Consider the following 13,928-nt stretch of genomic DNA (forward strand, 5'->3'; position numbering starts at 1 on the left):
TGGTGAAATTCTCCCATCCAAGGTGCATAGGTAAGGAGTTCTTTGTGGTTCCAAGGTTTTGGCATGGCTGGCCTTTCTCCATAAGGGTGAAGCGCCACTAACTTTCTTCTCGATTTTCCTATGGGAGCTAACAGAGGAAAAGGTGGGAATAGACATGTTGTTTACCCAACGGGTAAACCTCTTGCTCGCATGGATTTCCTCTGGTTTTTGTGTTGGCTTCCGTTGACTCCTTTGGGCAAAGGCTGAACGTATCTGCTAGATATTTTATAGAGTGTTGGGCTGGGCTTTTCCCAAGGCCATGGGTTGGTGATATTCTACTCTTCAGCGACTGGTCAGCTTGTTTTCGTCATGTTGCGTTTTTAACAAAGTATTTGGGCATTCTAATTAACATTAGGTTTTCTAAGTAAACTACTGTATTCTTCCTAAGGCATTGGGTCATGTTCTCTCTCTCATGCTAGCCCATGTTTTGGGGCCAATAAATGAGCTCGAGTTTTGGTGCTCCTTAGTAGCCCAAAATTCTCATTCCTTAATCCCTTAACTGGGCCTAGTGAATGCTTGTACCCATCCACACCACAACCTTCTCAACAAGCCCCGGGTAATTTTGTGGCTTGGGCCCACTTAAGCTTGTAGCATAGCTTGGTGTTAGAATAATGGTTCTTCTTGCATGACATTTACGTTTGTGCTTGAGTTTTATTATTATGCCGTGATAAGCTATAATTGGGCCAAGTAACACCGAATGGATATGTGAGTGTGATTTTGTAAAGTTGGTATGCTCTCGGCTCTTTGGTACGTGCTTGCTTGGCAGGATACGTGGCCCGTAGCTTGTATTGGTGCGTCCTACAAATTCTCTTTTTGTCCTGATTGAGCTTATTTTGAGTTCAATTATTTGTGTTGGGCCAAGAATTAATCTGGGCTTAGCCCCTTGGATTTTTGGGCCTCAACAATAATACATGTATATATGTGTATATATGTATATTATAATATATAATATATATGGGTATGTTATAATAATAATAATATATATGTATATACGAGTATACATAAATTTTCCTATGCGAACATCCATACGTTATTACCGTATAGACGCTATGTATTTTCTACTACCCTTCCTTGTTTTCGTGTCTGTTTATAATGGCATCTGCACTGTAATAACATGCGGGCATCCGAATTAGAGAATAACTGTACATATATACTATATACGTGTATAGATGTATATTATAATATATACATGTGTATAATATATTACATATATACACGTATATGTATATTACATAATAATAATATACATGTATATGTGTATATGTATATTATATATATTAAGGTTATTTACTAAAATGGTCCTCAAATTTATACTTGAGTTGCATTTTGGTCCCTCAACTAAATTATTCGTTCAAATGATCCACTAACTCTTTATTAATCGGCGAATTGGTCCTACTGTTTCATTTTCTGTTAAATTTAGTCATGTGAGCAGTACATGCTACATTGGAGGGGGGGGGGGTAAATAAGACTTTTGACAGCTAAAAAATAAAATATATGGTTAAAAGTTAATACAATATTTTTTTAATTAATTAAAAACTATAAAAATAAAATAAAATAAACAACAACAACAACAAGTAACCCAAAAAATGTAACGACCCGATCCTAAATAAATAGGTAAATATTAATTTATTCAGATAAAAGACCATTTTTGCCCTTAGAATATTTTATTTGATTTTAAGTTGACTTTTGACCGGAAAGGAATTTGGGAATTTCGACTGTACCATTGCATAAAGCACGGCGAGATGAGTCCGTAAAAACGTAGTGGGCTCGAATCGGAGTTGTAACGAGAGAGATACGATCAAAATACCCTCAGTGGTATAATCGTAAATATTGCAAAAAAAGTTTGATAAAAGTCAGAAAAGCCCTCATCTCTCTCTCTCCTCTGTGTGCAGACTCTCTCTCTCTCTCCCCTCTCTCGCGCGCACAGCGACAGCCGGCCACATTTTGGCTGGCCGTTCTCTCCTCAGGCCACCAATGACGATGGGGCCGGTACCAAAATGACCGGGCCGTCGTCCTCTTCCAACCCCAGCCAGGTCCCGCCGCCAGCTGTCACGGTTTCGCCGAAAAATGGAGAAGAAGCGACCGGTGTCGTCCGAAGTTCTCCGACATCGATCTCCCTCCTCCGGCCACCGATTCCGATGAATGAAGTATAGTTTCTCACCTACTTTTCATGCTCTAGCTGCCTGTTGGGTAGGATTCGATCGATTCCTAGCGTAGGTAATTCGATTTACGAATTGAAATTCGGTCGGTTTTGGCATCGCAATTCCGGCCACTTCCGGTCAGTTTTTGGGGTACGTCCAATAACAAAAGTGGCTCCAAATAGGGTGTTATACCTAGGGTAGGAGTTTGGAGCCGTGGTTTTGAGATTTTCCGGCGATGCGTAATCGTTTTGGGCACCCAGCGCTGTTGGCGCATGTGGCGGTGCGTGGGCGAGGGTGGTGAAGTTGCACTTTGTCTCGATGAGATCCTTAGGTTGTCATGAGTGTGTAGGATTTCACGGATCTCAATTCAGACGTCGTTTGACTATCGAACGGATACCGCGTATTGCGCGTTATCCGGGTTTGATAGGTTGGGAACGTTGGATGGTCTTAAATTTAATATATGTTAATCTAGGCATTTCTAGGATCATGTAGGAATTCACGGATCGTGAATCGGAGCCCTGGATGTTCCGATTTAATAACTTAAAGTTTATGTTTTATAATAACCGTCAGATCGTGCGATCGTTAGCGATCCGACCGTCCGATCTTGACCAAACTTACAGGACGAGTGTCCTATACTTTGTAGAACTCATAGGAACTTTCGGATCGAAATTTGGAGGTTGTGGGCCCCATGGGCCCGTTTGACCAAGTTTGGGTAGTTTGACCCCTGGTTGACCGTGAGTCTTCCGAGATAGTTTTGCCTTCGTAGGAGAATTATAATGACCCTAATGACAGGTCTTGAGCATTGTTGTGCCATGTTGACTAGGTTGAGATTTTTAGAGTATTTATTTTGATCGTAGGAAACTCTTGGACTTTATTTTTAAGTTAATAGCATGGTTTTGTGATGGAGTTGTTAGGCTTATGAATTTAATGGTTTATTGAAATCCATTTTTATAATTAATAGTTAATTTAGCATGTTTGGTAAAGTATTGGTGATGTGTGGGGTACTTGGGATGTTGTTGAGGTTTATACAATATTAGAGTTGAACTTATATATTGAATGTAGGTATAAATGTATGAAAAGAGTTTAGAATGTCAGTTTGAGGTGCTATACGCACAACCCTAGGTACCTCCCTGGATTTTGATTACACTATAAGTACCACCCTGTATTTGTTAGGTCCCACGTGGCGTTGGTAGTACCGGAGTATGGGGAGATTATGTGATAATATGTTGAGGTCGCACGTGGCGTAGGTTATCCGGCCTATTGACAGACCACATACGTGACTTTGGTTGTACCGGCGTATGGGGAGATATTGTGATATGATGTTGAGGTCTCGCGTGGCGTAGGATTTTCCGGCGTTGAGATAGACCCCATATGTAGAATTGGAAATTTCAGCATATGGGGAGATTATATGATTGTTAGGTCCCACGTGGCGTAAGTTATCCAGCGTGTGGACAGACTTCATACATGATGTTGGTAGTACCGGTGTATGGGTGGATTATGTGATAATATGTTGAGGTCGCACGTGGCGTAGGTTATCCGGCGTGTTGACAAATGACAGGACCCGATCCAAATTCCGCTTTGGAATCCGAGTCAGACCCTGTGCGTGTCCGACACCTGGCAAATGTCAGGCACAAATGACCTATTTGCCCTTCTATACAAAACACGATAAAATAACAAGGTTGACTTCTACTGAAAAACCGGCAGAGTTTCCCTTGTAACTGGCTCAATACCAAAACATTTTCACCTGCCAAACAAGTATACATATATATAACCAACTGCCAGCATATGTATATATATACATTCCAACAGTTCAAATCTCAGTCTAGGGCAAAACATCAGAGCGACTACTAAATGTACAAAAGAGTGAATCTGTTTACAAAACAAATCCTACATCAGAAGAAAGGCGCGGAAGATGGGAAGTGGCCCGGTGGTGGATTCCTGTGCACGTCTACTGCCTGGGGGCGCAAAACAACAATAAGGGTGAGTGGACCCAAAAACAAAGTTGAGAAAATAGTATAAGAACATACTAACCCCACTGTAAAAACAGTTATACAAACTAACTTATTTTCTTTATTTCTGAAATCAATGCATGTATATAATTATATACATTTGAAAACAGTTTAAACTATCACCTAGGTGTACCCTTTTTCCGTCAATTCCTTGTATCCGTCAATTCCTTGCATCACCATGGGTGACACATACTCGCAGGTCTCAATGACACGAGGTCAGTCCGAGCCGCAACTCGCAGGATTCAGGGGACCGTAATCCACCTTTATCCGCATTACTCGCTCCACACGAGTTCGAGTACCAAGGAACTCGTGGGGCAACTGTCAAGCATGCTGACTAAACCGAAGGTAACAAATATAATCCGAATGCAACATTTAATAACTGGGTACAAGGTGATTTAAAAAAATATATATAAAGTTTCTGAAGCAAAGCTGTTAAATCATTAACTTTCTGTAACATTTAAAATTCTGCTGCCATTTATTTGATAATTAACGAGAATATCTTTTCATATATGCTTTAAAGGAAATTTCACTCGGCAGCTTGCAACATAAAATATTCCACAGAATAAAACAGCTTATAACCGAAACTGAACTGCTTAATTTCGTTTATAAAAACAAAGAGTCCACTCACTGATAGTCCGAGCTCGCTGGACCTCTTGAAGGTCCCTCCTACGGGTCAACTGGTGCCCGGGTGCCCGATTCAATGACCATAATATTCTATTAATACAATATAGTATTAAAGTAAAACCCTACCCTCGACTCCTAAAAGTACGTGCGTCAATTTAAAGTGATCCCTATGCCCATAACAGCTTTCCTCCCACGTGGGATAGTTTAGCGATATCTTGGGACTCAAAAAGCGCTAAAGTCCAAAAATTCAATATATCCTGAAGCCGCTAGAAGGTCCAATATATTTAGGACACATGTCTCGAGGGTATTGGTGTCAATCGGACGGTTGGATCGATCACAATCCTGTAATCGCATAATTTCTCAACCCTAGCCCTAAGGTTCGCGATTTCGGAGTATCCGAAACTCCGATTCACAATCCGTCAAATCCTACACGTTTCTAAAATTATCTAGAACAACATACCCGAAATTGATTACGATCCAACGGCTCAACAGTATTGAACCCGATAATCGCACAATATGGAAAATCCGTTCGAGGCTCAAACGGTATCCAAATTGAGATCCGCGAATTCCTACGCGCTCGTGACGACCTAAGGATCGCATCAGAACTTAGTGTCACTGCACTACACTCGCCCACGAGCCGCCGCACGCGCCGGCAGCGATGGGTGTCTAAAGCGATAACGCATCGCCGGAAAATCTCAAAACCAAGGCTCCAAACTCCTATCCTATGTATAACACCATATTTGGAACCACTTTTGTTCTTGGACCTACCCCAAAAATTGACCAGAAGTGGCCGAAAATCGGCCGAATTTCAATTTGAAAACTGAGCTAGCTACGGTCCAATTCGATGCAAACTTACCCAACCATCAGCTAGAGCATGGAAAATAGGTAGAAATTCATACCTTACTCGACAAATTTGGAGGAGAATTGAAGGAGAACGAACGGTTGGAAATTTTGACAAAACCGGCGGAATTCCTGCCGTTTCCGACGACTGGCGAGCGGCTCGCGGCGGGAGTGAGCTGCGACGTGACGGCGGGGTCGGGCCGGTCAGGTTGGTACCGGTGTTGGGGCTTGTGGTGGCCGGTAGTGGCGGCGCTGCAACTTGGATGGCGACGGGAGGGAGAGAACGAAAACAGAGAGGGATGAGGGCGCGGGGAGAGAGAAAGAGAGAGAGAGAGAGAGAGAGAGAGAGAGAGAGAGAGAGAGAGAGAGAGGTGAGGTTTTTATAAAAATCTGATTTTTCAATTTACTATTTTGCCCCTCGTGATATTTTAATCGTATATTTTCTTCGTTAAAACTCCAATTCGAGCTCACTTCGTGTCTATGAACTCGTGTCATCGTGCTCTACGCAACGGTGTAAGTGAAATTGTCAAATTCCTTTTCGGTCAAAAAGTCAACTTTTCGTTCATAATTTATTCCAAGGGCAAAATTGTCTTTCCGCATAATAAATTACGAATTAAATATGAATTTTAGGTTTGGGTCATTACAACAGACTCCATACGTGGCGTTGGTAGAACCGGCGTATGGGGAGATATTGTGATATTATGTTGAGGTTGCACATGGCGTAAGTTATCCGGCGTGTTGACAGACTCCATACGTGGCGCTGGTAGTACCAGCGTATGGGGAGATATTGTGAATAACAGAGAGATGAATAAAGTTATTGTATGTGTTTGGAATCGGGTTTTAGTGGAAAGAACTACGTGTGGCTTGATCCCTCAGTGAGGGTACGTAGGCAGCCTAAGGTTACTAGGTGCAGCCGCAAACTAAATGTTAGTTATGTTGTTCTATTGAGGTTGGTTCGGACCTTGTCGTTAGTCCTGAGATTAGGGTGAAAACAAGACGTGATTGTGTTAGGAGGTTAAAACCTCGTATGTTGGAATTAGGAAATTTAGATGATGGAAATCACATTTGGCGTTCATGAATGCGTTTGAGTTTATATTTGCATTGTTTAGAGTTGTTGGTGGTTTGTTGCGAATTATTGGAAGGCCGAAGGCCGTTTATGTGAATTGCATGAATTTATGTTGTGCATGCTGCCAGTTAGAGTACAAAATGTGTTTTATGCAGATTAAATTTTGGGAAATGTTCAATTTATAGGGGAGACTATGTCAAATTTTCTGCAGAAAGTCCCGGTCTTTAGTAAGTGGGCCCGATATCGGGGTGATGTCGGGAATTCCACAGGATTCATTTCGGGTTTCGAGAAATTCGGGGCTGGTCCTATAAAAAAAAACAGCTCACCAAACCTCTCTCTCCTAACCTCTTTCTCTCTATGTTCCTCTCTTCTTGTAGGTCTGCAACAGCCCCTCACTCCTCTTTGCAGGTCTTTGAGTGGGTAGTTTTAGACATGTAACTCCATCACCATACCACCACCACCTACAAGGGTCTAGGTTTGTTTAAAGAGAGAAAGGGGGAAGAGAAAGATAGAGGGAGAGAGGAGGAAATGACATGGAGGGAGAGGAAGAGAGGGTGGGGTGCGGGGAGGAGAAGATGGGACGATGGTTATCGAGTTAGGGGTTGGGAGGTGGGAGACGAAGAAAGGTTTTTTTATTTTGATTTTTAGTATTTTATTTAACTGGATTGTTTTACCCCTGTATTTGAAGGCAACATTGACATAATGTAACGGTATGACCAATTCGCTGATTAATATAAAGTTGGTGGTGGACCGTTTGAACGAATAATTTAGTTGATAGACCAAAATGCAACTCATGTATAAATTTGAGGAGCATTTGAGTAAATAACCCTATATAGTATACATTTATAACATAGATTATATACATATAACATATATATGTATGTGTGTGTGTGTGTGTGTGTGTGTGTGTGTGTGTGTGTGTGTGTGTGTGTGTGTGTGTGTGTGTGTGTGTGTGTATATATGTGTACAGTCCCGATCTCTTGGACCACAGGAGTCCAGGAGATTGTGGTCACTCACCGTTGGATATTAATCCAATGGTTCAAAAAAGTTTCTTAAAATGAGTGCAAGAGTGAGTGAACCGTTGAATTTACATCCAACAGTGAGTGACCACAAATCTCTTGGACCCCTGTAGTCCAAGAGATCGGGACTATATATGTATAATATAATATAATGTGTATGTGTATATTATAATAATAATATATATGCATCTTATACATTGGCAAGCATGGAACTAGTTAATTATCCCTTTTCATATGGATTTATTAGAGCATCTCTCCAAACAATATGTCAAATTGCCACATGGACATGAAATGGCAAAAATTGAAAGTTAAAGTTGCTTCAACTGAATAGTCAAATCCTACATGGATTTGAAGGCTGGAAGAGATATGTCAAATATAATATATCAAAAAAGCTTGATATCAAATATTATTTTAATTATGGACCCCATTATCATTTATTCTCTTTTAAAACTTTATGCATCATATGAGCCTCATTTACTTTTAAAATTTTAATAAAATAAAATGATAGTTGGCATTTTGGGTAGAGTTAAATTAGGATTATATGAAACAAACATGGGACAAAATACTCGTTTGGGATTGCTTTTTTTGGCCAAAAACCTGCTTCATTTTAAAGTTAAGCAGTTTAAGGTATTTGGTAAAACTAAAATATCCAATTATTTTAAAAGCAGTGGCCTTTTGACAGCAGCTTTTAAAAGCAGGCTATGGGTTGCTTTTCAAAGCTGCTTTTAAAAGAAGCATAGATGAGCCTTTAATGAATTTTGTTAATTTCCAAAATACCATCATTAATTTTTAAAAATGACACCACCTCTACCTCCACATCCAACTTTGCCACCTCCACCACGACCTTCACCACCTCTACCACCACCACGACCATATCCTCCTCCTCCACCACCTCCACCACCACCAAGCTGCCACTGCCACCGCCACCTCCTCCTCCTCCTCAACATCCACCATCTCCACCGCCACTACCACCACATGATTAGTGCATAACACTTTCAACATCATGTCTATTATTTTAGTCGTTATTCACAGTTACAACAGTTTCAAATTAAAATTTACCAAACGGTTTTGACACAGCTTTTTATACTAATAGCACTTTAAAAATATTGTTTACCAAACATAGAGCTGCTTTACTTTACAACTAATTATTTTCAAAGCACAACATAAGTAACTTTTTTAAAAAATAAAAGCAATTCCAAACTGACCCTAAATTTAATCCAAACCAATTCAAGTCAAACCTTTATAACAAACAGCTCAATAACTTCCTAAAGGATAACAAATAACTTGTCATTCACATAAAGAAATGTTGTATATAACAGTGTGACCTATGTTGTTTTTAGTAACATCTCGTCAAAAGATTCTTTGCATATATTTTGGGGATCCTATCATATCATTTACTCATGGATAGCTTTTGCTTTCCCAAAATGTTAGCTGAGATGTGTGGTGGAGCTTAGCCAAAGGCAAACAACAAGACTTTTTTGCCTTACTCGTGAAGAAGGCTTTCAAATTATAATTAATTGTCGAAATAAAATTATATTAGTGAGGCATTGTCAAGATTTAATACAAGTTAATTAACTCTAGTTACTTTTGTTAATTCCTTTGGTGGCTCTAGTGACAACTTGTTATTTAAGAATGGAAATGGAGGGTTAGGACCTAAAAGACAAAAGCTAAACACAAGCGTGGTTCATAGTCTATTAGTCTGTTAATTAAAATAAAAGAAGAGTCCATCCGTAAGCAACGTGAGTTCCTCACTCTAGATAGATATAGGACCAAAAACTTCATAGAAAAGGATATACATTGGCATTGGCATGTTTACTTGTTTAAAATGGTTATTGTAACCAATGCTTTCGATTAATGAAATTTACATATTTTAGATAATAATTAAAAATAAATAAATGGGTATTGAAATTACGTCTTCGTGCTTTCTTATGTGGTTGTGTGACATGGATATTGAAATTATTCAAATTCTAAACATAAGGAAATGAAAAACTTCTGCAAGTTCCACATTAAAATTCATAAATTAATACCTAAAAAATTAGAAATTAGATTCATTTAGGAGAGTTGTTGATCTCATATGCATTCATTCTCTTCTCAATTTATGACTTTCCTGATTTATGATTCCATCATTCCGTATAAGTAAACATGGAACTTTGAATCACTTTCTTCCACGAGAACTCTCTTTCTCTGTTTATAATTACACCGTCCTCCACTTATACAAAATTATCACTATCTCATCATGTAACCCAAAAAAGAAAAGCATCACTCTCTCAATCATGACACTCCAACTCACTAAACAAAACCATTCCACCCTCCCTAACCCTCTCATTAGTCACTAACCCACCAATTATTGCACTTAAACCCCAATCAAAACGGCCTAATCTTGCTTATTAGTTTCACATGGGTTGGGTCAGTGATTGCTCCTGTGTGTGCGGCCAGGATTGGCTCAGCTCAAATAGGCCTACGGAAACAGAAACAAGTTTATATTTGGCGGGAACCCCAAGACTTGGAATTGGACAAGGTTTGTGGTTTAAGAATCTGAATAACAAATTTGGTTTTCTGTATTTGCATCCGAGTGTCGCATAAAACAAAGCGCAGTCAGATTACAGATCCGACACTTGTAATGAGTCATTTTTGTCCCTTTTGTTTCCAATACCTGTCACTCATACTCATTCATCATTTTCTCTTCACAATAAAGAATTCGAGATGGCAAAAAGTTGGAAAGATATTCCAATTCCCAGGTCTCCAGGTAAGTATATTGGCCAAAAAGAAAAAACCTTCACCGGGAAAAAGTCACCGAAATCCTACGGTTAGGAATATACTATTTCTTCCCCCCCAATGATCCAACGGCTCAAATTTAATAACGAGCCTTCGGTTCAAACGATTCTTTTGGTCTAGTTGGCATACGTTGCAGTCTTTTTTTTAAAATATTATTGTTACGTTCGGTGATCTGATTGATAAGTTGCTTCCTGAACGAAAGGGAAAGGGACTTAAAAAACTTGTACCCTGGGTTTGATCTGACTGATCTGATTCTCAATCTGACAGGCTGAACATGTCAATGGTTTATAAACTTTCCTACTTATAGCACCAAAATCTCCACTGGGTTGCTACCATTTTAGCTCCAAACCCATCAAAATCTCAATTTTCTTCTCCCCAATTAAGCTCTAAGTTGTTCATGGCTAATCCTGGTTTAAAAACAGAGGAGCCACCAGCCCAAAACACCCCTCTTCTTGATTCTAATCACAACAACAACCACCGCCAAGGACTAGAAGAAGGATACAAAGATACCCAATTGGACCAAACCCTTCAATGGCTAGAAACCTTTCTCACTCTATTGGGTTTCAGTCAATCTTCTTTCTTAAGCCTTGCCATGTCTTGGACTGCTCTTGTGCTCATAGGTGTGTTGCTTCCAGTGCTTGCGGTTGAGCTCTTCAACTGCTCGGGTTGCGGGAAGTATCAGATAAAAAGCTTCGAGCTCGTTATCGTCGGCTCGCAGGCGTGTCTTGCCACGGTGTCTTTGCTCTGCCTTTCTCACAATCTTCGAAAGTATGGTCTTCGGAGGTTCCTCTTTGTCGACCGCTATAGCGGCCACATGTTGCGATTTCGAAACGATTACATTAAGCAGATAAAGGTAAGATCGTTTAGTGATTGATATATTTCTTCCTGCTGCTGCTTATTTAAAATGGTTTGCTTGATGATTGTGTTATGAAGAGGTTTTCCGTGCTTTGCTTCATATATATATATATATATATATATATATATATATATATCAATCCCAAATGCGATCTTATGGGCAGTTTCATAGTTGTGTGAAATTTGGTAATTCAAATTTATGGTCTTGAATGTGAGCTAAAGTTGTCACCTTTTGGCTGTGATGAGTAAATATTATTTATACAACTCTGTAATGGGAGGGTTACATGGTATGTAACATAATGTACTTACCAAAATTCAGCATCCTTCCTTTCTACTTCGAAACCTGCAGAAAGCATAACTGAAGTCTTTTGTTTTCGTGTTCTCTCAATTTTATAATGTTCATCAATGCCCATAGGCATAGCACATTCACCTTTCTGTTATCCATTCAACAAGTAACTTTCTTTCTTTCACTAACTGCAGCCTGCAAATATTGAAAAGACTTATCAAGTATAGATTCATTGTCGTCAGATAACTATTTCATTTGTTTATTTTAAAACATCTAGACATTGTTGGCCAGAAGTTTCCAGTAATTTACTATGCTAAGAATTTCCCTGGATACCATATCTTCACAGGGTTCTTTACGCTTGCTCGTTTGGTGGGCACTGCCATGTTTTCTTCTGAAGACTGTACGTGAGGTTGTCCGCATGATCTATGTCCGTTACGATTCATGGGGGGTGTCAGTTGCTATTTTATTAGCTTTGGTTCTGTCATGGGCCTATGTGAGTACAATCACTCTAACAGCCAGCATTTTGTTTCACCTGGTCTGCAATTTGCAAGTTATCCACTTTGATGATTACGCGAGGCTCTTGGAAAGGGAATCTGATGTGTTGATCTTTATGGAGGAGCATATTCGTCTGCGGTATCATCTCTCTAAAATAAGCCACAGGTTCCGGATCTTCCTTGTTTTGCAGTTCTTAGTTGTCACAGCAAGCCAGTTTGTGACTCTATTTGAGACCACAGGATACAGTGGAAAAATCACTTTAATAAACGGCGGCGATTTTGCAGTGTGTTTCGTGCTTTTTGTGTATTTGCTTCTCAGTACATTCTGCAGTAATTAAGTTCAATGCATTGAATTTCCTTCCCTTTTTTGCCCCAAATTTCCAGGTCTCTACAATTGTTCAGGTTGTCGGCTTTAGTCTTTCTCTGCATGCGGCGACCAGAATTTCCCATAGAGCCCAAGGCATAGCATCAGTTGCCAGTAGATGGCATGCATTAGTAACATGCAGTTCTAATGAGACATCTCAAAACAGAAATTCAAACAGTGCGCTGAACTTGGAGGCTGCCAACAGATTGAACTCACTGCATATTAGTTACTCTGAGAGTGATCTGGAATCAGTGGATTATGTTGCAATGCCTACAAATACACAGCTGGCTTCATATATGTCCTCGTATCACAGGAGACAAGCTTTTGGTAACATTCTTCAACTTATAAGAATAAAAATTGCCTTATGTTTCCTTTAATGCTATGATCTACATGAGACAATATTATAATGAGAGATAAATCAACTCACGAATGCATATGAATACAAAGGGAAGCAAAAGGCTATCTACTTTCCTTCACTTCAATTTGACATCATTTGGTCACAGTGAGATTGTTTAGTGAATAAGCATCAGATTTCGCTTTGTTAGTTATGAAACGTGTTGTTGGCTTGTCCTGCAAAAATGAACTCTTACCTCAAGTCATGGGATTTTCTTCCATCAGCTAATCAGTGGACATTTTAGTTCAAATGTTTTCAAACTTTGAAATTTCAAGGACTCTGTTTATCTTTTTCATGTGTGAACAGGAGGCACTTTTAGTGTTGTATCATTTGCTGCATGTCATATATGGTTTTCTTTTGTTCATTTTCACGTAGTTGGCTTCTTGGGGTTGTCCTTTGTCTCATGCTCCATCCCTTTATTCTCCAATGCAGTGATGTATTTGCAAACTAATTATGGGGGGATCACAATATTTGGATGGACAGTCGATAGAGGCCTCCTCAACACCATCTTTTTCATCGAACTATCTTTGATCACCTTTGTGCTCGGAAAGACACTAGTTTTTTCGTCAACTTAATAAGCGCCACTCTTTTCCGACCACAATGACATCGGAAAATCAACCTGCGAACAAGATATTCAAGGTTTACGGCTGCGATTGTCAATCTGTTTCAGTATGCAATTTCATCTCTTCGATTATTTCCCCATGACATCTGTTGGGAGGAGTTTGCATAACGATGCAGTTCTCAGAAGTGTCCACCTTGTTTCCGAATACAAGTCCAACAGCCAGAGAAAAATAGGAAGAAACTTGTTTGTTGTAAATTCGTGCTTCTTTTACATATACCGAAACTGCAATAGAGTTCAAGTTGATAGAGCAGCAACCATGTTTGAGTTGTTGTATTGAATGTCAAACCCCGTCTTCCATTTATTTATTCGTTTTTATTTTTTAAGTTGTAAAACCACTCGTCCTTTTACTAATTTTTCAATTGAAAGAAAGCCCTTGACCATAAGAAATTTTTATATGTTT

The 13,928-nt window shown here is 39.5% G+C and overlaps 1 protein-coding gene across 1 annotated transcript; it reads left to right on the forward strand.

Moving 5' to 3' along the window:
• LOC18789525 lies at positions 10,692-13,915 on the forward strand. Its single transcript, XM_007226632.2, has 4 exons — positions 10,692-11,366; positions 12,001-12,432; positions 12,533-12,839; positions 13,339-13,915. Exons 1-4 carry the CDS (start codon positions 10,911-10,913, stop codon positions 13,479-13,481), a joined length of 1,338 nt encoding a protein of 445 aa, XP_007226694.1. The 5' UTR covers positions 10,692-10,910; the 3' UTR covers positions 13,482-13,915.

The sequence above is a fragment of the Prunus persica genome, chromosome G1, assembly GCF_000346465.2.
Source record: "Prunus persica cultivar Lovell chromosome G1, Prunus_persica_NCBIv2, whole genome shotgun sequence".
In the NCBI taxonomy this organism is placed as follows: domain Eukaryota; kingdom Viridiplantae; phylum Streptophyta; class Magnoliopsida; order Rosales; family Rosaceae; genus Prunus; species Prunus persica.